Source organism: Aspergillus eucalypticola, assembly GCF_003184535.1.
Source record: "Aspergillus eucalypticola CBS 122712 chromosome Unknown BO83scaffold_2, whole genome shotgun sequence".
Taxonomy (NCBI): domain Eukaryota; kingdom Fungi; phylum Ascomycota; class Eurotiomycetes; order Eurotiales; family Aspergillaceae; genus Aspergillus; species Aspergillus eucalypticola.
In genome coordinates this window covers 477,128-501,762 of record NW_020290276.1, presented here as the reverse complement: position 1 = coordinate 501,762, position 24,635 = coordinate 477,128, and the positions used below count along the sequence as shown (strand labels likewise).

The 24,635-nt window shown below is 50.2% G+C and overlaps 7 protein-coding genes across 7 annotated transcripts; 3 read left to right on the top strand and 4 right to left on the bottom strand.

The window, feature by feature from the left end:
* BO83DRAFT_79861 (lytic polysaccharide monooxygenase) lies at nucleotides 1-1,461 on the top strand. The gene has a single exon (XM_025537616.1). The coding sequence runs from the start codon at nucleotides 486-488 to the stop codon at nucleotides 1,386-1,388; it is 903 nt and encodes a 300-aa protein (XP_025392651.1). The 5' UTR covers nucleotides 1-485; the 3' UTR covers nucleotides 1,389-1,461.
* Nucleotides 1,462-2,220: 759 nt separating this feature from the next.
* Nucleotides 2,221-3,825, bottom strand: BO83DRAFT_384530 (VHS and GAT domain-containing protein; the record flags this gene model as incomplete). Its single annotated transcript, XM_025532590.1, has 5 exons — nucleotides 2,221-3,000; nucleotides 3,079-3,462; nucleotides 3,562-3,594; nucleotides 3,658-3,722; nucleotides 3,789-3,825. The coding sequence occupies 5 exons, from the start codon at nucleotides 3,823-3,825 to the stop codon at nucleotides 2,221-2,223; spliced, it is 1,299 nt and encodes a 432-aa protein (XP_025392650.1).
* A 1,068-nt stretch (nucleotides 3,826-4,893) lies between these two features.
* rpl17 (60S ribosomal protein uL22) lies at nucleotides 4,894-6,605 on the bottom strand. The gene is made up of 4 exons (XM_025530212.1): nucleotides 6,520-6,605; nucleotides 5,956-6,169; nucleotides 5,581-5,768; nucleotides 4,894-5,505 (listed from the first exon to the last, which is right to left on the bottom strand). The coding sequence occupies exons 1-4, from the start codon at nucleotides 6,520-6,522 to the stop codon at nucleotides 5,356-5,358; spliced, it is 555 nt and encodes a 184-aa protein (XP_025392649.1). The 5' UTR covers nucleotides 6,523-6,605; the 3' UTR covers nucleotides 4,894-5,355.
* Nucleotides 6,606-8,232: 1,627 nt separating this feature from the next.
* On the bottom strand, nucleotides 8,233-10,672 carry BO83DRAFT_395118 (Zn(II)2Cys6 transcription factor; the record flags this gene model as incomplete). Its single annotated transcript, XM_025533057.1, has 4 exons — nucleotides 8,233-8,691; nucleotides 8,746-9,068; nucleotides 9,119-10,425; nucleotides 10,539-10,672. 4 exons carry the CDS (start codon nucleotides 10,670-10,672, stop codon nucleotides 8,233-8,235), a joined length of 2,223 nt encoding a protein of 740 aa, XP_025392648.1.
* A 1,319-nt stretch (nucleotides 10,673-11,991) lies between these two features.
* On the top strand, nucleotides 11,992-13,317 carry BO83DRAFT_374468 (putative 2-deoxy-D-gluconate 3-dehydrogenase). The gene is made up of 3 exons (XM_025530211.1): nucleotides 11,992-12,303; nucleotides 12,395-12,610; nucleotides 12,724-13,317. The coding sequence occupies exons 1-3, from the start codon at nucleotides 12,172-12,174 to the stop codon at nucleotides 13,171-13,173; spliced, it is 798 nt and encodes a 265-aa protein (XP_025392647.1). The 5' UTR covers nucleotides 11,992-12,171; the 3' UTR covers nucleotides 13,174-13,317.
* Nucleotides 13,318-15,593: 2,276 nt separating this feature from the next.
* On the top strand, nucleotides 15,594-17,453 carry BO83DRAFT_422742 (ferric reductase family protein; the record flags this gene model as incomplete). The annotated part of the gene is made up of 1 exon (XM_025535059.1): nucleotides 15,594-17,453. The coding sequence occupies one exon, from the start codon at nucleotides 15,594-15,596 to the stop codon at nucleotides 17,451-17,453; it is 1,860 nt and encodes a 619-aa protein (XP_025392646.1).
* A 1,117-nt stretch (nucleotides 17,454-18,570) lies between these two features.
* Nucleotides 18,571-24,150, bottom strand: BO83DRAFT_329346 (pleiotropic drug resistance family ABC transporter). Its single transcript, XM_025528190.1, has 4 exons — nucleotides 21,815-24,150; nucleotides 20,823-21,752; nucleotides 20,456-20,768; nucleotides 18,571-20,402 (listed from the first exon to the last, which is right to left on the bottom strand). Exons 1-4 carry the CDS (start codon nucleotides 23,690-23,692, stop codon nucleotides 18,892-18,894), a joined length of 4,632 nt encoding a protein of 1,543 aa, XP_025392645.1. The 5' UTR covers nucleotides 23,693-24,150; the 3' UTR covers nucleotides 18,571-18,891.
* Nucleotides 24,151-24,635: the final 485 nt, after the last annotated feature.

The following is a 24,635-nucleotide window of genomic DNA, read 5'->3' as shown; positions in this document are numbered from 1 at the left end:
GTTGAATTCATCTCCACCCACCGTTTCAACGCCCCTCAAGATGAAACCTTTGCGCTGCTGCCAGCGCTTGAGCCAGTCCAGTCAGTCTCCAGTTCCCGGTGGAGTGTCTCCCCTGTCATTATTATCTTCAGGGACTTTTGGGAGGGCCCTTCTCTACGATGCGAGAACCGTTTCACGATCGATCATGATGGAGAGCTTTGTCCAGGTCCAGAACGCCCCTTCACGGCCTATATAGAACGGCCTTCTCGTCGCCCTCATCTCTTCCTCTCCTTCTTTTCCTTCAGCACACAGGCTTGTCTAAGTTCTTTCAATTCATCCTTTTCTCTCTTTCCCACATTCTCTTTTCCCCGGTCTGTGACCGTCACATTCTTTCCACAAAAAAAACTCCATTCCTTGAACAATCAAACCATCTGGTATACCGGTATACCAGACCTTACACACTATCTTTATTTTCTCTCCTACAGAAACCAAACTTCCCCACCAAAATGAAGCAGGCTGGTTCCATCCTCGCCCTCGCCGGGCTCGTCTCCCTGGCCCAGGGTCACGGTTTCGTCACCTCCCCTCAAGCCCGTATGCCCGGTAGCGCCATGGAGAAGGCCTGTGGCCAGCAAGTGTACGACAACCAGGAAGCCGACAACTACGGCAACGTGCAGGGTGAGCTTCAGATCGCTGCGGGCCAGAGCGACTACAACGCCTCTGCCTGTGACATCTGGCTCTGCAAGGGTTACAAGTACGCCGACAACAAGGACAACGTCTACTCGTACAAGGCCGGTGAGACCGTCGATTTCACCGTCGACATTCGCGCTCCTCACACCGGTACCGCCAACGTCTCCGTCGTTGACACTGCCTCCAACACCGTCATCGGCTCCCCTCTGATCTACTGGAGCGTCTACGCCTCCACCGCTACCGGTGTCACTGCCAACGAGACTAGCTTCAGCGTCACCATCCCCGATGACCTCGGCGATAAGTGTACCGAGGGTGGTGCCTGTGTTCTCCAGTGGTGGTGGAACGCTGCTTCCATTGATCAGACTTATGAGTCTTGCGTTGACTTCACTGTTAGCGGCTCTGGCTCTTCCTCTTCTTCTTCCTCTTCTTCCTCTTCTTCTTCTTCTTCCGCCGCTGCCAGCCAGCAAACTACCACCACTGCTGCCGCCGCCGCTGTCACTACCCCTAGCACCGCCAACAACATCGCTCCCGCTTCCTCTAGCGTCCCTACTACCCTCGCTACTAGCGTGAAGCAGAGCGCTACCGTCGCCCCTGTTGCTGCTTCTAGCGCTGCTGCTGCTGCTTCTTCCTCGGGTGTCTCCATCCCTACTGATGGTACTGCTGAGGAGCAGCTCACTTGGGTTGCTAGCCTGCTTAAGGCTCTCCTTAAGTACGCTAACTAAGATGGTGCGGGTGTATACAAATAGGATCAGTTGCTGTGTTAGATAGAGTTGGTGGTGTGAATAGATGTGCCTGTATATTGAAGTGTGTTTCGTAGTAAATGTAGTAGAGATGTAGATTTTGCATAGAGTGGTGCTTGCTTGGCTGCTGATTATTCTATAACCGGCAGAGCAGTGGTAGTACAGTAGCAAGAACACCCGATAAATGTGGCGTGTTTAAATGCCCACAGGGAGACTATAAATGTAGGCTATTGTAGGTTTATATGGCCCGTCAATGTTGTCAGTTAGATAGTAGTAAAGGGTGTCCTTGTAAGTGGACGATGACGATGGTAGTATGTTGTTTACCGCGTATGGATAGTACATTGGATATGTAGTACTTTAGTAGTGCGGTAGGAGCATAGAAGAGAGGGTAAGTAATGTACTTACAATCTAGAGCTTTTTATTTTTAGCATAGCATGCAAATTAACATGCTAGGGTAAATTAACAATAGACAATCCACCTATTAAAGGTGTCAAGCGGATAGTGGAAGTGCTACTTACTAGGCACAGCCAGTCCCGAATACCCACATTGGTAATACTATACAGCAGTAAGCACTACGAAGTGATAACCCCCACTAATAAGCTTTATTTCACTACGATATCTTACTAAATTTACTGTCTACTGGCATACTTTGTTTTATGTCAATAGGCACTTCCATAAATACTAAAGTACCAAACAAGCACATCTGGCAAATCAAAATTCACTCCGCGGTAGAGGTATCACAAAAGGTATCGATACATCAAAAGTCAAACAATAATAATCATCATCAAATCACCACCTTACCATCCACACAATCTTAATAATGTTGCTGTACCGGTCGTTGCTGCTGCTGCTGCTGCTGTTGCTGTCCCTCCGCCCACCAGTCGGGAGATGAGCCCTCCGGGCGAGCCTGCTGCTGATCACTATACACCGCAGGAGCCACAGGAGCAGTACCAGTAGCAGCAGGTGCGCTAGTATCAGCAAACGGGTTCTGCACCTGGAAATCCTCCGAGCGGTACTCGAATCGGCCTGCGCCGTTGCTATACGTGCGCGGAAGGACCGGAGCGGTCGAGGAAGAGCCCGAGGATAGCGGGCTCTGCGTTTGGTTCCGAGGCGGCACCGGCGGCGCAGAAGCTCCTGCTGCTGTCGGGACTGGGGGTTGCACGGCGCCAGAGGACGAGGCCTGACTGGAAGATGCAGGCGACTGGCTGCCGGATTGTCCCTGGGCGCGACGCGCCTGGAGCAAGGCGTGCTGGTGCTTGGACAGGGCGACGGACAGTTCGTCGTTGGCTTCGATCAACGTGACGAGGGTATCTTCGTCTGGGGCGGGATTCGTCGAGTGGATGTAGTTCTGGATCACGCGGGAGGCGGTGCGACACCGGTCGGAAAATTCTTTGATGAGCTCGTTCTCGAGCATCTCGGCCGGAGGCGTGGATTGGACGAATTGAATGAGGAGCTTCGCGGATGTCTTGGCCTCGGAGATGCGTGCGGAGAGTTCTTCGGGCTGAGGTAACCCGCCATGTTGATTCTGGTTGGGGGCGTTGTAGTAGTTCGGGGTTTGTCGGTATGGCTGGACCAGGGGTTGTGTCAAGCCAGGCTGTAGGGAATCAGAAGATTAACTTGGCGATGCTTTGAACAAGTAGAGAGACAAGTAGAGGGATGTTTGGTCACATACATTACCCGTATTCTTGGGAGCATACTTTTCCTTCTCCTTGCTCCACATCCCCAGGAGCAGCGCGAGATCTTCGTCCCATGCCCGCTGCATTTCCAAAGAATCCAACGTGTCCCGCAAAAAGTTGTGTACGTTCATATCCCGCCCGTTCCGGAAGAGGTCCTTCACAGTCGCCACGAACTTGGCGTCGATATTCCGCGAAAAGGTATGTCCTGGATTGTCGATGAGGATGCGCATGAGCATGATCGCATTGTACTGCACATTGCTCCGGGGTTTGGCGGGATTGGACAACAGCTTGGAGATGCGAAGGGCGGCTTCGCGGGCGGCGTTGGGGCTGGATTCGGCGCTCTCGACGATGGCAGGAAGGTGAACGAACTCGTCTCCATTCTGGATATGTCATTGTAAGTACGGTCGCTATTAAGCAGGCGGGGAATGGGAATGAGGCGATTATGGAAGGGGGAGGGGGGTCCGCAGGGTGGGACATACGGCGCTGTTGGGGCCCGATTCGCAGAACGCGGTCTATAAACCGTAGATGTGCTTTAGTTGGACGAGCTTTAACGATGATTCTGGATCAATACGAACCACTTCTCTAAGTATGATACCTTCCGGAGAGTCCTCGGGGTACGAAGGGGAGTCGCGCGCGGGACCTATTCTGAGGTGAGCCTTGTCACCGTCGCATGCCGATCAGCAACGGGTGGGAGAGTGAAACTCACTGGATCGCCTGCTGAAGGAATTGAAGATGCGCTTCATGATGACTTGTCGCAAGCTACCACAGCTGGGTAGAAAATAGACAATAGGAATGGGGTTGGCGAAAAATTTAAGTAGTAAGAAAGGGGGCCGTCAAGCAAACGAGACTAAAAAAAGACAGTCGCAGCCTCGCAGGGCCGGTTTAAGCGCCGCGGGGGAGCAAAAAGCAGCGGAGGGTGCTTTAAACCAAAACTTAAGTTTTAGTCAAGATTAGAGTCAATCCATCCATCACTCCCGAAACTTCTTCTGTTTTGCTTGATGTTCTGAAGCAGTCGATCCGGTGGCAATGCGCTTTGTCGGCGACACGCAAGCGCTCTTGTTTGCGTTTCTTGGGACGATCCAGAACTGACGTAGAGAAGTTAAGTAAGTAGACAACCAGCCAACAAACAGAACATGATCCACGTCTGCCTATGAATCTTGATGCCTGTTTGATTTATTACCACCTACCAAGACTCTGCAATGCGTACACCATCCCGCACTGTCAGCGCAACCAACCGCATACAACTACGTATGCAGGTTGGTCCCCCCCAATTGTTCGTTAAGCATAGTTTCCCAGTCGTCATGGGGATGCGAATGCCTCGTCGGGAGAAAGGCCGCATTGGACGAAGAATCCCATCGACACGGGAAAAGCTTTGGCTGATGGTCTGTTCGCAAGGGCCGATTGGAGCCTGTGACGGGTTGATGGTCACACACACAGCCACGCTTGGCTGAGCCAGAATTCCCTCCCCTCTGACTCTACCTATCTGCAACCTGCTGACGGGGGGAAAGATGGGAGACGGAGTTCTGGAGTCGGGGGATGCCTGTCCACACGCTGCAAGCCTGCAGATCAGAGGGTCTAGCAGCTGTGGCGCAGTTGACTGTTCTGTTACAAATGCATAGTGTAGAGCCCCCAAGGACTCTTGTCGGAGACTAGAACAGACAGACCTATGACGCGCTGGCAAAGTAGCCAATTTCTACTAGTACTACGAAATTCTTATCATCCTACGCTTGTAGATCGATCCTGTCCGACTGGCAGGGCTGATGATGAACTTCCATCATCCTTCCTTCGTCTTCTTCTTTACAACTTCATGAAAGAAAAATGAATTCCGTATCCCATCATGAATTAAACGCTCGCAAAAAGTGTCCTGAAGTAGGAGAATGTCCGAAACCTGCCGTACCGATGTACGCCATCCATGTAGTAGTATCCACTATGATGAAGGAATAATTTTCCCTGGACTCCTTCCAGCCGCCTTAGCTCATGGCCAGGGACTGTGAAGGATAAACTATCCAGTCGAACCGAGTCTCCGGGGTGGGTGAAACGAGATCAATGTCTAAAGAAAGGTGTTGCCTCTGCATAGAGCAGAAGACAAACCATCATCATCACCATCATTTTTTTTTCGCCGGGTGGTTTCGAATTTTTTCCATTTGTCAAAAAAGTAATAATTTCTTTTGTATTCCTTCCGTGACCAGGTATTGAATCCGTACAACAGCAAACTCCGGCATTCCCATTCAGTTTCTGACCACTTCACACTTTCCCCGACACCCACACACCGCTTATGCCTCAATGAGAGCACGGCGGAGCTGAGCACCACGCTGGCGGGAGCTGAGGCGGACCTCCTTGTTAGCGGCGGCCTTGGCGACGGTCTCCTCAGCCTCGGTGAGGATGAGCTCGATGTGGCAGGGGTTGGTCATGTAGGGGTTGATCTAATCGATAATGTCAGTTTTGCGGGGATGCGTGACATAAGAGATATGATATCTCGGATTCCGGTTTCAACATACACGACCGTGAGCACGGTAGGTACGGCGGCGACCCTTGGGAGCCTGGTTGACCTGGATGTGCTTGACAACAAGGTTGCCGGTGTCGAGACCCTTGGTGTCGGCGTTGGCCTCAGCGTTCTTGAGGAGGTCGAGAAGGAACTCGGCGGACTTGACGGGCCAGCGAGCCTTGCTGACACCCCACTGCTTGCCTAGAGAGAAACAAGACGGTCAGCGTCTTCGTTTACCAAAACGCTTGGTTTTTGCCATATCCTCCGAAATCATATCCTCCATTCCTTCCATCCCTTATAAATTCTGCCCATGTCGGTTCATTTGTCGACCCATAATTTCCATTCCCATCTCTTTTCAAAAACTCTGTAGAAAAAAACACCCACTCACCCTGAGCGCAGCGACCGGTGCTGCCAGCGTACCGACGCATGGGGACGGCCTCAGCCTTCTCGGTGACGTTGGTGAGGAAGGTAAGGGCACGCTGCAGCTTCATGCCGTTGATAGCCTGAGCGGTCTCGCGGGTGTTCTTGAAGCTGACACGCAGGTAAGAGCCCCGAGCGCGGGCGCTCTTAGCGGCCGGAATGTCCTGAGCAGCGTAACGGACCTGATGGCGACAAAAAAAAAAATCCAACAATCAGCAAAGACCATTCATTCAATCCCTCATATATCAATTCTTTTTCTTATTTCCCCCTCTTTCCCAAGCACATAGTTCCATATAAAATATGCATATCGGTGGACGGAAGTTCATCATAGCAGGGGGGAGAGAGTCGAGAATTGTTCGGTATGAAGTTTTCCTTCATCGGCCAAAACGCAGGATCGAAGATGATAGATAGGGATTCCGGTACAACGAAAAGGTTGGGCAGCGGTTCTTTCTTTTCAAGATATCTTTTTTCCCTTGCTTTTTTGACATGTCCGTTTTCCACCGATAGCAGCAAACGCGAATATAGCACTCACCATCTTGATGTGGTTGCCGAGCGGGTGGTCCTCGATGTCGGGTGAGAAGTTTTGTCGTTTTCCTGTCGTCGGCCGCTGGAACTTGAGATCGCGAGGCTCGCTCGTTGTGGTGCGCTTTTTCGCTCTTGGCGCCCGCCTAGGGTATCGGAGCCCTAACACTAGGCGGCTTGGGGCAGGTGCCCGCCTCACCGCCCGGCAGTATTGCCCTTTAGCTTTCGGTCCGTAGGAACTTCATTGTCTGCTTCGATGTTAATTTCGTCGATCGATGGCTTTATAAGTATCTACATTGCTTATTCTCAGTAACTGAAAGTCATATTCGTTAAATGTAATGCTGTCATATTCCCTTCCTCAAATGAGTGAGGTGCTGGTCGTTTTGTTCATCGTGTTGTCGCATGATCGAATCATGTTCCTAGTTCAGACAGACGCTAAACCTATTTGGGCTACAGTCAGCTCATTCACCCTGCCGTAATGCCCTTTCACCAACTGGTCAATTGTTTCGGCAACTGATAACTACATCAAAACTGATATCAGTGCAAAACATGCAGAAAACATCCGTTTCCGCCATTGACTATGAGTTCATAGTATATGTCATGAGGCTACAAGCCAGTGTCGATCAAAACCAAGACTGTTTCGTATTCCTTTCTGGCCGTGGAGAGACCGGCGTATCCTTCCAGTTCACTGTCGGCTATCGACGCTCGGCCTCAATTCCCGATGCGGAGAATGCCCGCCCTTCCCCACGTTTGAGAGGCTGAATGCTGATATGACCGGTATGACTGAAAGACTTTGAAGCAGCCCCATGATCGGCTTCACTGAGATTTGGCATGATTTGAGACAAAGACGTTTTCCAAGCGCTCGCTCTTTTTAGCACCAGGGGTTTCGACATAAGGCAATATATGCATCAAATTGTGGCATCCCCAAGCTTGAGGAGCAGGGCTGTTATATAGTAGACAAATAGAGTTTAGATGCGCACTAAATAGCGGTGCTGCATGCAACTGCATCTGCTAGCCTTCCCCTGCACCATATAATACTCCTCCCAGCAGCTGGCTCCAAAAGCTGGTCATTGCTCAGAAATCGTGGATACAACCCTCAGGGATTGACAACCACTCAATCTCCCAAGTTCCCTCAGGAAATAAGCCTACTTAGACTGTCGGGTCTTCGTCTAAGATCCCTAAGCGTAAGACACCATCTCCTTGCAGCGCGTGCTTGGTGAGGTAACTAGGAGTGACTCCATATGCTGCCCACCCGGCCGACACTTGTCGCAGCATGATTGAGGTATATACAGCGATCGATGTTTATTTCCTCCGTCATAGTAGCATGTTCAGGCTACGAATAATGTAGCACGCACATGCAACTTACGTGGCCGCATGCATCGAACAAAGGCTTTGCTACCCCAGCAATGACAACCGCATGAGCAGCGATCAGTCATGTAGCTGACTTAATCGGCCTGTAGGCAGTTCGTAAAACCATTAGCTAAATCAACAGAAGCGCAATCGGGCCATCGTCATACCAAATAAGCAGGCCACTTTCGAAGCCGTGCTTCGATGCGAGCGATGTAAATAGTATCTAACCTCACGTCGGTACCATCCCGGCGCCCCCACAGCCCCGCATCGCCGTGGGGTTTTCAACCAGAGCCGACAGAAGAGCACGAATTGCTTCAATGGGCGGGGGTAAGAGTAGTGATTCGGTTGCGCTCCCTCTTGCGACACATAGAAATCAGAAGAGAAGGCTACTGCTCATGTCGCCCGACCATGGAACCTGCCATGCCTGGGATCGCTCTTGTCCCGCTTGGAAGATGTCCGGGTTCTGGAAGGTATCTAATGCGAGTGTGTTGGCTCCCGATATTTGATCTCCAGAGACGTAATCCCCAACGGCTTCAAGATCCAGCCATGAAAAGTCATTCGCAGGGCTGAAGTGCACGTAGCTATTTTGATCGGACAAATGGTGCGATAATGCGCTGTTACTCTGCATCAGGACATCGCCGCTTTGATGTGTTCCGGCTGGTGAAGTTGGTGCCATCGACTTCTGTTTCCAAAGGAGTTCAAGGAGTCGAGAATAACGCGATCCTATGTCATCAGATCCAGCGCTTGCTCTCTTCAGTACTTCGGTGGTCCGCGTCACGAGATCCCGCACTTTCAGCTCCTCCAAGTGAGACATTACTCCGAATGAGCGTGCCTTGAATGCACTGTTAGTTACTCATATGTACATTCGTATATCAAAGGATATTACCTTGTACAGAAATACGGCTGCGTAGATCCCGTATAGATAATACCTCAACGGCATAAAATGAAGATGCTTTTCTGGATGAACCACATCAACAAGGATGGTCAGGTATGTTTTTGCGGCATCGACCGATTCATAGATAAACCGAGCATCCTGCATCGAGGCTACATTGTTAAACGTTGCTCGCAGATGATCTCTTTGAGCCTTGTCATCGTTCCTGATCTGGGACACGAGTGACTGGGATATTGCCGCCTGGAAGGCAAAAGCGTTTGTGTATAGCCTCAGGTATTCGTAGGACAGCTGTAACGTGGCTTTCATTGGCGGTGAACCTACGAAATGTCAGTCAATCAGGCCAAACTTCGTCGGAGCTGAAACTTACAAGACAGAGAACCCCAGATAGACTTCCATCGCAAGATTGCAAGGCGAAAATCATCCACGTACTTAACATAGTCGCCCATGAGCATCATTTGATTGCTCGTACGCATGCCAGAATAGAGCACATCGTGAACATTTCCGTAAAGTTGCGTCAGATCCAGGGTGGCCTGAAATATCTTCGCATAATCCTCATCACCGTCTCTAGCGGGTTGCAACGATGGAAAGTCTTGGCTGACAAGGCCAGTCATCGGACCCGGCCCGCGCGACCAGAAAGCACGTCCAATACGAACAGATATCAATCGGTCCGATACGTAGCAGCTCGTCCATGCTAGCCGCCTACGAGCTTCTGTCTCCGCGTCTCCAGAAGAATCGCCTCTGAATGACGTTCTGTCTAGGCCAAGAAACCAACCAGATCGCAAGGCGAGCCCTACATGCATCCAGGCAGCTCGATCTTCCTCTCCACGGCCTACACGTTCAATGCGCGGTCGGAGGCCTTGGGGTTCCCATTCCGCCAAAATAAGAAGAGCCTCCACAGCTTCAACATCGCAATCGGCTCCAGCAGCAATTCCAGAGATCAGCTCATGCATGTACTTAGAACAGTACTCGTGTATTTCCGGCCGTTCGGCTAGATCCTTCGAAGCAATTGTGAGGACGGCAGTAAGCAGATGCTTCTCGTTATCAGCAAATGCATCTAGCGCACTGCGATCAAAGTACTTTCGTGGCACCAAAGGAAGGTACGGATGGAAGTTTTCAGCGTAGCGGACCACTAGCTGCCATACCGTTCCCGGATCTAGTGAGCGTGATTGTACTAGCCTGTACGCCTTGATGCCGCTATTTGATTGGAATCCAGTAACAGAACTGTCTTGAAGTGCCGTGTATGATGAGAATGCACTGGGTCCTGTACGCAGAGGTTCGACGCCCGTTTCGGCGCTCGGGTCTTCTGTACCTCTCTTCGCAATGCCCGTCAGACACTGCCAGGCATCAGAAGGATTGCGGGGAACATCGCCGATAGAAGCTTCGTCTTCATCATCATCAACGGAGATTGAAGTTGCGGTCGGCGGATCAGGGGGTAGGAAGACAACGGGACCAGGGTAAGAACTAGACGTCGTTTGACGAGCCTCTGAATTGGAAGGGCTTGGTGCCTCAATGACGGAATCCCTTCGCACAGAAGAATTGCTGTCTGGTGTGAAATTTTTGATTTTATTCTTGCGAATCCGCCGTCCCCCTCGATTGGAACTGCCCAGGACACATTCACGGTTATCCCTGATACACCGCTGACATGGTGGGACTCCCGGGCTGCCACTGCTATCCCTGTGTTACATTGTAATTAGCCTCCCAAGATCACCGACAGGCAGGAAAGGCTGAACCGAAATAACGTTGGAAGAAAAAAGGAGGAATAAACGTCTGTCACAGTCATGGCTTACAGGTCGCATTTCGACTTGCGCTGTCTACAATGCAGACATGCTCTTGACACGCGTTTCATTAAATGATCTGAACGGGCCTTGGCTCTTGACGTCGGGGTCCCTTCGACTGGCGGAGATTGATCGTCTTGCTCCATCGCTGCATACAGCACATTAACCTCTTCAGCTTACAGCGTCAAGTGATAGAATTCCAATGCGACATCTCATCCCAGCAGTGCTGACAGGTCGGCTTGGGAACGAAACGCGTCAGTAATTCCCTCCTGCGATTTTTGCTTGCAAAGATGGAAAGTGTAAGGGACGAATAGACGGGAATGCTTTCCTCTTGATGCTAGGAAACAAGGTTGAATCCTCTGCAGAGTAGTGTAGGAGAGACCTCGGGGTGTTGCTCGACTCCGAACAGTTCCTATATGATTGTTGGGGTAACTTGAGCTCCGGACGGGCGCTCGTGGCTTCCCCACACAGTTGGCTTTTAAGGCACCAGCAAGTCTGTACCAATTGCGCACTAAGTGATAATCCGCCTCGTAACCCCAAATCATCGACTCAGCAGTCGAGAAGGGCCAGGCCGCGGGGGGAAGGAGTTGTAAACGCTGCAAACTTATGAGCATTGCTTTTTTTTCCTGACCCACGGCCAAGGAATAATCTGGTATTACTCATCCCATACATACGGGTATTCAACGAGTCGGCAATCCAAGGCTTTCACTATGCAAGACCGGGCAGCTGTTGATCTCGACGAGGAGTCTAAGCTTAATTCATTTCAGAGCTAGTTCGTGCGCTGCTTTTAAATTCAGTCATAAGTACTGACTGCATGATGCCGAAGTCATAGTAGCAGAGGTTCTCGTTGAAAAGCTGATGTGGTGCCTCTGGTGGCAAGCACATGGATATATAGAATGCCTGCAGCAGGCCATATGAGGAATCCATCTAATGTCTGTCTAATGCATCTGTGAGAATCACCAAACTCCGGATCACTAGCCCCTAGGAATACTTCATCCATCTAGCTTATCAGGTCCTTGAGAGCTATCTGTGAGATAGATTGAATTGCTTCACTGATCCGCCTATTGGATGGTGAGATGCAAGGCAATGAATGCTTGTACAAATAATCGTCTAAAACGGCCACGCAGCTCCCACACACCAATTACGGAAATATTCAATGCTTGACGACATACTCTGTACACTTTCCTGGGATAATGCATTTAGCATAGATGATTTTCCGGATTATTCCGTGCCTTTTGCCAGAAAATCCAGCATTTCCAAAGCACCCCAACTCCATGAGATGTCATTTGTACGAGTTACCATACAAGACGCAAATCGGAGCATCCCCGAACAAAGTTCAATAGCCGAATGCGGGGCGTCGGCGTTTGAAGCGCTGTGTCGGCAATGTAATTACCCCAAAAGGGAATTAGTCGCTGCTGCCCCGCGCGCGGAGGAAGAGGGACAGCTATTTATTATTAGCAGGACAGTAAGGATGACTGGTCGCCATCGATTATTGATTTGGTGGCAAGAGAAATTTGGAAGACTATCCCCCCCTCGCTCAGCTGCACAGCAAAATACACCTCTAACGATAATACTTAGAGAAACGAAAGGACGCTTGACAGCAAATTACTATTCTTAGTAACCATCTAAGCGCGAAACAATCACAATGTCGGCCGCAGTTGCGTCGCTATTTTCCCTCAGCGGTAAGACCGCCATCGTGACAGGAGGTACTAGGGGCATTGGGCAGGCAATGGCTTTTGCCCTTGCCGAAGCTGGTGCCGATATCATCTTGATTCAGGTGCGCACAGCCGCGACCTCCCCATTGGCGCTACGGAAATGACAGGGGAGCCGTGACGAAACGTCGTGTATAACTGACGCTCTACGCACAGAGAGACGAGTCGAACACTTCGACCCGCGATGAGATCGTCAATCGCATTGGCAGGAAAGCTTGGATCCACGTGGCAGAGTTGTCGAATCGGGAATCAATCAAGGGTGTCATTCCAGCTCTGACCAGTCAAGGCCTCAAGCCCGAGATCCTACTCAACTGCGCCGGAATTCAACGGAGACACCCCAGTGAAAAGTTCCCGGATGAAGATTGGGATGAGGTATGTGTCAAAGAGTCTCCTTTTTCAGCCACCTTTTTACCTCTGTCTATTTTTGGACCTCCCTTCTCCTGAAGTGGAGCTGAAGGCTAGATACTGACTATTGAATTATGTAGGTTATCCAAGTCAATTTGACGTCCGTCTTTACGTTATGTCGAGAGTTCGGTGCATACCTGTTGGCGCGCGATGAGTCAGAGTTCCCAACTGGTCGTCGTGGAGCCATCATCAACGTCGCATCGCTTCTCACCTTCCAGGGAGGTATCACGGTACCTGCATACGCAGCGTCAAAGGGAGGTGTCGCGCAATTAACGAAAGCCCTCTCCAACGAATGGGTGGCTAAGGGTATCAACGTCAATGCAATTGCTCCCGGATACATTGCCACGGATATGAACACTGCCCTGATCAATGATTCCAATCGCAATGCTGGTATCATGGCTAGAATCCCGGCGGGAAGATGGGGCAAGCCAGAAGACTTCAAGGGCGTGATAGTGTTCTTGGCAAGTCAAGCGAGTAGCTATGTCTCAGGTGAAATTATCACCGTTGACGGCGGTTGGATGGGACGGTAAAAAGTTCTGTGGCGGCAATTTTTTTTTTTCATGTTTTCTTTTCGTCCCTATTTCCCCTGACTATTTTTGTCTGCATTTTTGCCCTTGCTGTGCTAGGGGTTTGGTTGAAAGTGATAGATGGAATATACACCAATGATGTAAAGCACCTGCTTTCGCACCACGCGTTACTCAGCGTTTTCTAATCAATATCTGAAGGATGCTATTATCAGGTCATTCTTGCCTTAGTGTGTCATACCAGATTAGCGGCTGCTCAGGATATATTAGGTGAAACTCGTTCGTCGCGATAGACTGGTTATCTCTGCTAGCATTCTATGCTAGGCGCCAAGGGAGCACAAAGGAAGTATATAATTGAAACTCCGGATGAAATGACCGATTCAAGGGGAACCGTTGGCACCTGGAAAGTTTATAGATTGGGAATAGTCTCATCCGTTACCAAGGGACCCCACCAAGATAAAAGCAAGTGAGGAAAACTCTTCCGAAAATAATGAAGCAGGTCCGCCAGGGACCCAGGATCCAGAAGGGTGGGCAGGCAATGGGAGAAAAGGTAGAGTAATAGACTGACACCAAATTAGATTAAACAGGGACAAACCAGGGACCAGACCCGTGACCGCCATGTGACTTTTTCTAGGCAATTAATCTCCTTATCGCCAAACCCACCTTCTCTTGTCTTTCTCAAGTCCACCTCCCACTTGAGGTTCATGGATAGCCTTGTTTCACCATGGGTTCAAGCAAAGATGACAGGAACACCCAGGCTACCGTTTGTACCCTCTCTGCAGGTTCATGATAGCTAACCCTTCAGCAGAGCAGTGTTGTCGGTGGATTTCCAGTGGGCCGTTGCTGCTGCTTAGCATGCAAATCACGGCCAATACGGGTCGGTCGTTTCAGTCCGAATTGCAGAACCTGAAACGTGAGAAACCAGACCGGAGGCCAATACATCGTGCTCACCAGCGGCTATCTGGTGAACTTGGTGCAATTGGCTGGTTATGGGAAGCATCATAAGGTGGGATTGAGAGGTGGTAAGAGGGCGCGGATTGGAAACAGGGCCTGCGTTGACGCCCTCGGTCGGCCATGTTCCTGCAAGCGGCCGTTTCCGCGGTTGGTCGATAGGAGCCAAGAGCGCTAAACACCGGCCAAGCCCAAAGGGCTGGCTGTCTCTATCAGAAACAACGATGCATTTCCTTCAGGGCGCTTTGCTCCGTAGAGACCACTCGATAGGTTCGGAACCAAGCGCAGAGGCCAGTCTTGGCGGCGCTCATGGCAACACCCCTTCAGGACCACGCCATTATTGCTTTTTAGCAGGTTTTGTGGACTGGGTCATTGGTCCCTTGGGCCTCCAGCATGATCTCAGGTATGATCCGCGCTGGACTTTCCTTTTCGCTTAAAGTTTCGTGCTGCGCCGTGGATCTCCTTCGGGTGACAGGGGATCTTTCTTCAACTTTACACTCTAAGTTGTGCTTCGTTCCTTATTTCGTTCTTTCTATTTCCACCAACACATTCACTTCTCTGAGCCAGCTGGCTGGTGGCCGTTCTTTCATTGTTTGGCCAGTCCATTCAGCGAGTCAGTCTATTGTTTCAAGACATTGCCATTCGTGTTCTTGAGCGTAGACCGTCTTCGTTCTTTGTTCGGATACCGTCGATCATTGGTTACATCTCGCTACATCTAAACGTCATTCATCGTGGGGGTGGGCAATTTACTTTCTTTACTACAACACTAGACGTCAGGTTTTTTTTTTTCAGTACCTTCTCTTTGGGAACCTCTAGTTTCCCGGTTTGAATTATCTGATTCTTTCTACGACGCTGTGCGTCCCCTGTCCACTTGCTGGAATTTTTCTTCTTATATCATGCATGTAGGGAAGTGGAGGTAAGTGATGATCGAAGGCTGGCTCAGCACTTATGACGCTGGTAATGACTCAATGTTGGAGGACTTGCAAGATTCAACTCGTCAGATTCGTTACCTCGTACCGTGTTTTCAACATTCTTCGGCTCCTTTAGCTGCAATTGCTCGTGACAACGCCTTGGTCATTTGCGCATACCGTCTCACCAACATCATCACCTCTCCCGCCTGATCAGGACAGCTTCAACAAGCACTTATTTGAAGGGGAGACATCTCGAGCTTTCTGTATATCAAAAAGACACACAAGAGCCGTTTAAGTTGATCGTGCTCCTCTTGCTGTGGGGGTTTGCCGTCTGAGATACCTTGGGCATAACGCGCCTCTCCCCACATTCTTGGTGTTCCCTAGCCATTCAGTATCTGCGTCATACTGGACCGTAACCGAATTATAATTGGAAATCGTGGCTTTCAGGAATTTGCTGCCCTTATCGACCCCCGCTCAGCTTTGTTGACATCTGTCCGATCTGTCCGCTCTGTCTCTCCATCTTGAGCGACTGCGTGCTACGCTGGGCCGTAGATCTCTCTATCAATGGATGAATCCCACCATCGACTCATCCCGCGAGGCTATGGGATCAATGCCACTTACGTCTATGAATATTCGCGTGGTCTGAACGGTGTTGATGTCCCGCGGGATGTTCTGTTTTCACGGATCATCTTCTCGTCCTTGATATTCGTCGCCCTGGTTGTCTTTTGCGGGCGTGTCGGACAGATCAGCCATGCCTATCTTCGCCAAATTACCTCTCTAACGGCAAGCAGGAGGGAGCAGACCTTTTGGAGCGTTGAAGTATCTTCGCTTTGGGCAAACGTCAAGAAGCATCTGTTGTATGCGCCCCTGGGCAGGAAGAGGCACAACCGAGAAATCCAACTTTCATCCGCCATCAACGTCGGCACACTGCCTTCTAGATTCCAGGTGATTCTAGTCGTGCTATATCTGGCGAGTCAGGTCGCTTATTGTACTCTGCTTGATTATAATGCGAACGTCAAGGCAGCCCTTGTAGCTGAGCTTCGTGGACGCTCAGGTACCTTGGCAGTGTTGAACATGGTGCCCCTTTTCATCCTCGCCGGTCGCAACAATCCGCTTATTCCCTTGTTGCATGTGAGTTTCGACACCTACAATCTCCTTCATCGTTGGCTGGGCCGGATAGTTGTGCTTGAAAGCATTGTGCACACGTGCGCATGGGCAGTAAATGCTTGCGACGAGGTCAGCTTCTCTGACATGCTCGAGCGTTTACGCACTACACCTTTCTTTACCTGGGGCCTACTGGGAACTTGCTCCATGATCACACTGGGTCTTCACTCTCCATCCCCGATCCGGCATGCTTTCTATGAGACCTTCTTGCATCTGCACCAGCTCGCCGCTTTCCTAGCATACCTTGGTGTGTTGATGCACTTGGATCTCGACAATCTCCCGCAAAAGCCGTGGATAATAGCGCTGGGTCTTCTCTGGCTATTGGAAAGGACAGCCCGCCTCTGTCGACTGCTGTACTTGAATATCTCTCCCCGAAGAGGGTCCACACGGCTTGTCGTGGAAGCCCTCCCAGGTGAAGCCTGCAGAGTGACTTTTCACTTGCCCAAGCGTGTGCGCATCAGCCCCGGAAGCCATGTGTACGCCTACATCCCAAGTGTCTCCTTTTGGATGTCGCATCCATTTTCTGTCGCTTGGGTAGACCCAAGCAGCTCCGTGACCGTTCCTGCTACGACAGAAAAAGATCTTATCGACCCTTCGCTTCTCGAAAAGCAGCCACTTGCTAGTTTAGATGAGTATATGCGGGACTCCCAGGAGCCCACGTCCGTTTCCCTCATCGTTGGTGCTCGACAAGGCATGACACGGAAGTTGTACAACAAAGCTCTGGCCTCGCCTGGACAAACACTCTACACCTCGGGGCTTATTGAAGGACCCTATGCGTCCCATGCGTGCAACATGGGCAGCTATGGTACAGCTATACTCTTCTCAGCCGGTGCAGGCATTACCCATCATATGCTATACGTCCGCGACTTGCTCATACGCTCCTCAGAGGGTCGCGTGGCTACCCAGAAGATCTACCTCGTATGGTCTGTACGCAGTACGGAACATCTAGCCTGGGTACGGGAGTGGATGGACCAGATCCTCCGACTTCCATCGAGGCGCGAGATTCTTACCATCAAACTTTTCGTATCCAAACCAAAAAGCAGTCGCGAAATCGTATCACCCAGTGCGACCGTCCAAATGTTCCCAGGCCGGTGTCGCCCCGACGTCGTTCTCAACGAGGCCATTCCCCAACGTGTGGGTGCCACCATTGTCTCTGTCTGCGGGCCCGGTGCATTCGCAGACGAGGTGCGTGCTGCTGCACGTAACAACATTGGAATGGGCGCCGTCGTCGATTTCGCCGAAGAAGCCTTTACATGGTAGTCCACCATACAAAATCACCACCTTTGCCTTGGGATATATTCATTCCTTTTATTTTACTAACCTTCGATTCTTGTTCCAAAATTTCTTTTCTCGACTTTCGTTCAAACATTTACTTCAGATGTATATTTAGTTTCCCCTCTATTAGTCCCACTTCCCATGGCAATTGTTCTCTGTTGGTATTTCACACGATGGTACGAATTGCTTCAAAGCCTAGCTAGCTCTGTTTGGAATTTTCAGGCAATACACCTTCAGCGGCATGTCGATTTAAAGGTGTTAATAATCTCGCGACTGCATATGAGCCCCCTACCCATCACACACATATCTGTCACGCACTTTGGCCACATGCAATAACCACCCCCTCAAAAAGATTGTCTAGCACATGCACAACTATATATCATTATACAAGGATCTAAGTAATTATGGTCCCGCACAAATCAGAAAAGAATATACCATAGCCATATCAATACAAAAGTCTTCCACACACACACAACACCCCCCCCTCTCGTACTATCAGTTCATGCCCATTCCTATGTAGTAAGTCATGATAATCACTTCGTAATGCAACGAAACAAAGTACTATACTATACCAATCTATCTAAAGTCTATCTATCTACGGACTCTTACTCTTCCAAATTATTTTTTTCTTTCAAAATCCGGATACGTTTTCAGGTATCATATAGTCTCTTAGCCTACAAGATCATGGGGTCGGAAGCATTCTATTCATTCACGCATACTTTGAGTATTTTGAAGAGAGTTATGGACATGATCTATGTGTAACGCTACAATCAGTAGATGATATGATAACATGATGGTGGATGATATTTATACTGTATGAGAATGGAGCACCTTATACTGACAATTAACTAGGTGAAGGTGAGTGAGTCAGTTTAGTTATGGCGCGTGTTTCTTGGTCTTACGTATACGTACTAGCAGCGGAGTGGGCCGGGGCGGGGTGGAAGGGTGAGAATGATGGGTTAAGGAATTTTTGTACTACGTTGAGGGGAAAGGTGGTTGTCAGATGAGGTTGAGTGGTCATTGCTGGCTGCTAGAGGGGTGTGGGAGGGTTGTTTTGATAGAATGACTCTCTGTTTAAGAATGGGTACAGTATGAAGGGATTGAGTTTGATAATCTGAGCGAGTATTGAGTTGTTTGTTGTATCTATTATTCGATCTAATATGCCATATACACCTGTAGTGTTTGGAGAAGTAGAGACAATAAGGGTGAGGTGAGTGAAATATTGTATCATGAGCAAGTGTCGATGATAACGAAATTATAGCAAACGCTTATAAGCAAAACATGTCGAAATATCCATCTCACGTAGGATCTAACAGGCATTATGTCCAATATACATGATAGTGTTACCAAGAACAAAGGTTGATGTTCAAGAAATGAAAAGTATGAGAGCAAGAAGAAAGAAAAAACAAAGAGATTCAGACTTTTATGCCTTGGTCCGCTGGCCCTTGGGCACACGAGCGAGCCAGTAAATGAACACGGCAGCGAAGATGTTGAACACAATGTAGACCCACATCAGGCCGAAGTTGCGCCATGCGTCGCTGAAATAGCTGTTCACTTGGGCCAGATAGGTGTCTGTGCTGGAGATCGTGCAGAAGGAGCAGTCGGAGGTGGCATTCGGGTTCTCAAGGTAGCCGCCGTAGCTGCTGATGTAGTTGGACATGTAGCTCTGGCAGGTGGTGTCAGGAGGAGGGCTGAAGTGAAGGTATTCAATAGCTTCGCAGGTAGCAGTCGTGCCTGACACACCGGTGGCTAACATGCCTGATACCAGGTACGTGAATGGCGAGACACGGTACATGAAGATCCAGAAGCCTGGGAGTTGGGAAGGTGTGGCAAGGACACCACAGAAGATCAGGCACAGGGAGAAGAGCAAGTTAGCAATGTTACCACCGGTTTCAGCGAGTTCAATACCAGCAATGATCATATGCGCGAATGTGGAGGTGAACAGGAGGAAGGACAGGATCAGCAGGAACATCAAAGCTCCGCGCTCGTGGACGGCGTGGGTGGGCTCAGCATTCTGGTACAGACCAATGGGGTAGTACCAGCATACAAAGATAATGACACTCATGAGCGCGTTCCATGGAAGCTCGACGATGATGTTAGCGGCCATGAAAGCCTTCCACGAGTAGGCCTTAGAGGGTCTCTCACGAGCCTCGTATAGCGAACGCTGGGTGCAGAAGTTGGGAAGAATTTGCTGAACAAGGTTACCAAAGATGGTCATCAGCATGAAAATACTGAACATCTGGTTCTGGAGACCCTGAGCACTGTTCTTCGCCTTGAAGAAGGAGAAACCGATGTAGAGCGATGTCAGGACGCACAGCGCGATCTTCGAGTAGATGTAGACAGGAGTTCTCCAGTACTGCGAGAAAACACGAATCAAACACTCCCACAATTGAACAGAGAAGGGTGCAGCAAATTCGTTGAGCTCGCCAGGGTCCTGCTTGCTAGTATCGACCGGCTTTTGCGAGAGAGTAGATTTCAGCTCAGCAAGGTGATCAAGTACCCCCTGACGTTCCGGGCTTTCGCGCCAGACAGCGGGCCAGTCAATATCACTATGCGATCCAGGAGCAGCACCAATGACCTCAAGCATCCATTCAGCTGGGTTGGCTTCAGTAGGCAGTTTCGGAGCACCATTCCGTTCGAAGTAGCTAGCAAGAGTCGACGACTTGTCACCGATTTCGCCAAAGTAAACGGTCTTACCGCCCTTGGCGAGGAATAACAAGCGATCGAAACGCTGGAAGAGCATGGCGGAGGGCTGGTGGATCGTGCACAGGATGGCCTGGCCGTGCTTGGTCAGGGTATCGATGAGATCGAGAATGGACCAGGAGGTTTGACTGTCAAGACCGGATGTGGGCTCATCAAGGAACAAAAGTAGTTGCGGCTTCGCTGCCAATTCCACACCGATAGTGAGACGCTTGCGCTGCTCGACGTTCAGACCTAGAATATATTAGTTCTGTAGCACACTAGTAGGGTTTGTGGGGATCAAATACCTTCACCAGGAACACCGACAACAGCATCGGCATATGCTTCCATACCAAGCAACTTGATGACTTCTTCAACATAATCGAGCTTTTCCTGGCGACTGACATGGGCGGGCTGACGGAGAATGGCGCTGAAGCGCAGAGCCTCTCGGACAGTGGTAGTGTGAAGATGAAGATCTTGTTGCTGAACATAACCAGTCTTGCGCTGGAAGGACTGGTCCCGAGGGCGACCGTCAACCAACATCTCACCAGTTACAACACCCATTGTCACACGGGTTGCGAGCACGTCCAGAAGAGTGGTTTTACCAGCACCAGAAACACCCTGCAAGCTTAGTTAGTCTCGATAGTACGTTGATGAACCGATTGGAAGCCTTACCATAAGAGCAGTACAGGTTCCGGGCTTGACCCAGCCGTCAACGTGGTCCAAAATGCGCCGGGGCTCGCCCTTGATCTTGATGTCGTAGCACACGTCCTGCCAGTGGAAAATGGCCTCCTGTCTCTGAATAGCAGCGCTCGACTGGCCACCAGACCCGTCAGTCTTCTCGTCTGCGGCGACGTGATGGGCCGTTTCAACATCGTCGAGAGAAGGTGGAGCTTGACCACGGCGGAACAGCAACACTTCACCCTTGGACTTGGCTTCCGAGATGAACTCGGTGGCAAGCAGATAGGTAGTCATGAAGAAGATCATAAAGGCGAACATGATACCCAAGTTCCTCCACTTGTGGCTGTCATAGTACTGGAAACTCTTGTGAAGGTAGGCATCACCCTGGACGTACTTGGCTCCAGCAACAGCGCCGACCGTGGAACAGATCTGGTACTCGATCGAAGCGCCCGAGTAATTTGGAATCAGCTCCGATTCAGAGCACAGGAATTGACGATGATGAAATTCGTTAACCATCAAGCTCTCGAATCCGTAGGCAATGGGATTGATGTAGTTCATCCATCTCGACCAGCCAAGCATGTATCTCGTAGGAATGGTGAATCCAGTGTAAATGACCAGACCCAAGATGAGGATGGCAGCGGGCACCAGAGCCTGAGAAAGAGTGCGAGAAGAGGCAGCGATGGTTCGGAAAAGCATGGACATTGTCAAGGTCGTCACGAAGGAAAACAACAGGAAGACGAAGAATGCGCCTGGTTCGCGACGAAGATTGGTCATGAAATACAGAGTAATGTTGAAGATGATGGCATTTCCAACTTTGTAAGGCATGTCACAAAGCATGGATGCGATGGCTTCGGCGAACGGGTGATACATGGCGTAGCGGGCTTGCTTTTCGACAATCGGACGTTGAGCATACAGGGTTAAGATCTATCATCGCGGTTAGTCTCTTTGATTAATTAAGCGAAGTTGGATGAGTTTGCTGAGCTCACCTCAAGAGCACTGGAGAAGGCGTTGAGCAAGACGGCGAAGAAGAGAAGAGCACCACGGGAATAGAAACTAGAAGTCACCGGTTGCAAATTGTAGAAGACACTTCCAATGATCAAGGCCATGATGAAGTTTCCGACCAACTGGGAGATGGTCAAACTGGCATCACCTTGTAGTCGCTGGAATCCTCGAACCAAGCAGAGCTTGACCTGTTCGTAAAGAGAAATGGTGTAGGGAGACTTGACGCGCTGGTTCTTCGATTGCATGGCCTTGCGAGATTCAATAAACTTGCCAAGCGACTCTCCACCAATTGCAAATTCTTGATTGTATTCGGCAATTTGTCTCTTCAGCCTACTGTAGGCCTCACTGCTCTTCCAGGCGGCGGCGAACTCGTCAGGGGTGCGTGGAACCTTGCCTTCGTAACCCGGCTTCACAATGCGCTCAGCAGGGCTGGTCAGGGAGGTCAGGAAATCAGCGGTGGTCTGACGCTCAGGGCATTCGAATCCCATGTTGGTGAAGAATTCCTTGGCTTCATCGGTAGGACCGAAGTAAATCTGTCTGCCCTCATACAATACAGTCACCTTGTCGAAGACATCATAAGCACTCTGGGAGGCTTGATAGATGGCCACGGCGACTGTCGCACCAGCGTACTTGGTCATCAAATTCAAGGTCTTGCAGAACTCAAGTGCGTTCGCACTATCCAAACCACGAGTACTGTTATCCCAGCACTGTAGAGGACTTCCACAAAGAGTAGCTTCAGCGATACTGACACGCTTGCGCTCACCACCACTCACACCACGAACGAAATCGTTACCGACACGGGTATTGATAGTATGCGAAAGACCAAGCATAGCCATTACAGCATCACGCATATGAGTAGCATACTGCTCCTTCGAGACTCCGGGGAAACGATTCCGTGGGCAGCGAGAAAGAGCAGCGAACTTAAGAGTGTCGCCGACAGTCAGTTGGGGGAAGTGGACATCGGTTTCCGCAGTATAGATAGCTTCGCCCTTGAACTGCTTCCGCATCTGCTTGGCGGAGATACCCTGGTAATTTAATTCAGATTCCTTGTCCATGTAGATACCGTTCATTTCACCCGCAAGGGTCTTCAAGAAGGTAGAGCATCCACTACCGGGACGACCGAGGACCACCAGCATTTCACCACTCCTGACAAGACCATCGAAGTCGCGGAGAATCTGGATCTTCTGCTTTCCAGTACCCGTCAGCTTGCGCATGAGGGCACCAACCTGCAACACCGAGTTGAAAACATCCTTTTGGTAATCGGTAGGACTACCGAAACCATGAATACTAAGATTCTGGAATGAGACACCCGCCTCACGCTTGGGATAACGTTCCGGGTCGCGAGACGAAAGCGCCAACAAGTTTTTCATCCAATGCCTCGCCTTAAAGTTGGGGCTGTGCGGGTTCAGCGTGGAGTCGTCCTTCACCTCCAGAAACGAGTTCTCCGCGTTGTTGCTGACAGAGAACCGTGTCGATTGACGAGTCAGTTGCTGTGCAAGTCGAGTGACCTCCTCTTCGGCAGCTTTTTCCTCTTCGTCTTCATCGGCGTCTTCGCTGCTGTAATCGCGTTTCTCCATGGCGGTTTCAGCAGTGCTCAAGGTGCTTCCGTCCATACCCCAGGCAGTTCCCTTCTTCTCGGATCTGCCAGATTCTGGGGAGAGACTTGTGTGACGCTCTTCATGATGGGTCGTGTACACTGTGTGCTCCTCTGTGTGCTCCTCGCGAACCAAGTGCTCAGTTCCTTCGTTCACGGCAGCAGCTCTCTCGGCTTGAGCGCCTTCATTCTCGTTCACATGGCCGCCGTGGGATTCCACCGAACGACCAGGATTAAAATTAGGATTTATGGTGCCTAGAAGCGACATGGTGATTAGATATAATGACACGCAGTCTCAGACTGAGCCGGTCAATGAGAGGATGCCAATAGCATAGGAGAAAAGTATGAGGAGAGAGAGAAAGAAGGAGGTGTAGAGAAAAGACAATTAGGAGAGATATCCAGAATTATAAGAATGGGTGTCAGGAATATCAAGACAGATGAAGGGGTGAGATATCCTCCGTGGAGGCGAGTGAAAGAGTGACAGGTGAAACTGAGGGGGGAATAATTGATAGATAGCAGCAGTAGAGAAATAAGTGGCAGCCGCTAAGAAGATAAAAAAGTATCCAGTACCTGGAGCTACTAGAAAACGGGGCCCTCTCCAAAAGACGTGTGCCCCGTAATACACTGAATACTCTTAAATTGTACTACGTAAGTAGCAAAGTAATATCTGCGAATGATGAAAGAGGAAAGAGGGCGACAGAAAAACCTTGGGTTGTGGGTCTTAGAGGTCTGGGCTTCACCCCCCGTTTTTAGTGTTAGGCAGCGCAGAATGGCGACTTGAGATGGGAAAGTTTTGAGAAGAGGCTTCTGGACGAATCGGGGCCAGGAACGAGAGGTTATCCGGGCGGATCCCAGGATTTGACTACGCCGGTGGTGGGCCTTATTCTCGGTACCTTCAAGCAGGCCTCTCCGTGAGTATTCCCCCCGGCAGCAATACGACAATACGCCGTTTACGCCAGGCTAAACGAGGCCCTCGAAGCACTCTACACTACGTACTAGAGTTTCTGGTGGTCCCGGAGATACCCACCTCAATACCCCTGTTAGCGACTAATTCCGATGTTACTATGATCTGGGGACGGAAATTATTGAGCTCCCGCGATCTATATCATCTATCTCTAGTCCTGACGTTGGTAACGGTCACTGGCCATGGTGATAAATAGACCCTGACGGTTTGCCACAGAGATCTCAATCATCACAATGCTTGATTTTTA

Bases quoted from the DNA above. Each gene is read 5' to 3' on its own strand.
- BO83DRAFT_79861 (XM_025537616.1), top strand. From the start codon at position 486: ATGAAGCAGGCTGGTTCCATCCTCGCCCTCGCCGGGCTCGTCTCCCTG.
- BO83DRAFT_329346 (XM_025528190.1), bottom strand. From the start codon at position 23,692: ATGTCGCTTCTAGGCACCATAAATCCTAATTTTAATCCTGGTCGTTCG. The intron at 21,753-21,814 runs GTGAGCTCAGCA...CCGCGATGATAG, and splicing joins CCTTCTCCAGTGCTCTTGAG to ATCTTAACCCTGTATGCTCA. The intron at 20,403-20,455 runs GTATTTGATCCC...AATATATTCTAG, and splicing joins TGTCGGTGTTCCTGGTGAAG to GTCTGAACGTCGAGCAGCGC.
- rpl17 (XM_025530212.1), bottom strand. The intron at 5,769-5,955 runs GTGAGTGGGTGT...GTTTCTCTCTAG, and splicing joins CACCGGTCGCTGCGCTCAGG to GCAAGCAGTGGGGTGTCAGC. The intron at 5,506-5,580 runs GTATGTTGAAAC...ATTATCGATTAG, and splicing joins CCTACCGTGCTCACGGTCGT to ATCAACCCCTACATGACCAA.
- BO83DRAFT_374468 (XM_025530211.1), top strand. From the start codon at position 12,172: ATGTCGGCCGCAGTTGCGTCGCTATTTTCCCTCAGCGGTAAGACCGCC. The intron at 12,304-12,394 runs GTGCGCACAGCC...CTCTACGCACAG, and splicing joins CCGATATCATCTTGATTCAG to AGAGACGAGTCGAACACTTC. The intron at 12,611-12,723 runs GTATGTGTCAAA...TGAATTATGTAG, and splicing joins CGGATGAAGATTGGGATGAG to GTTATCCAAGTCAATTTGAC.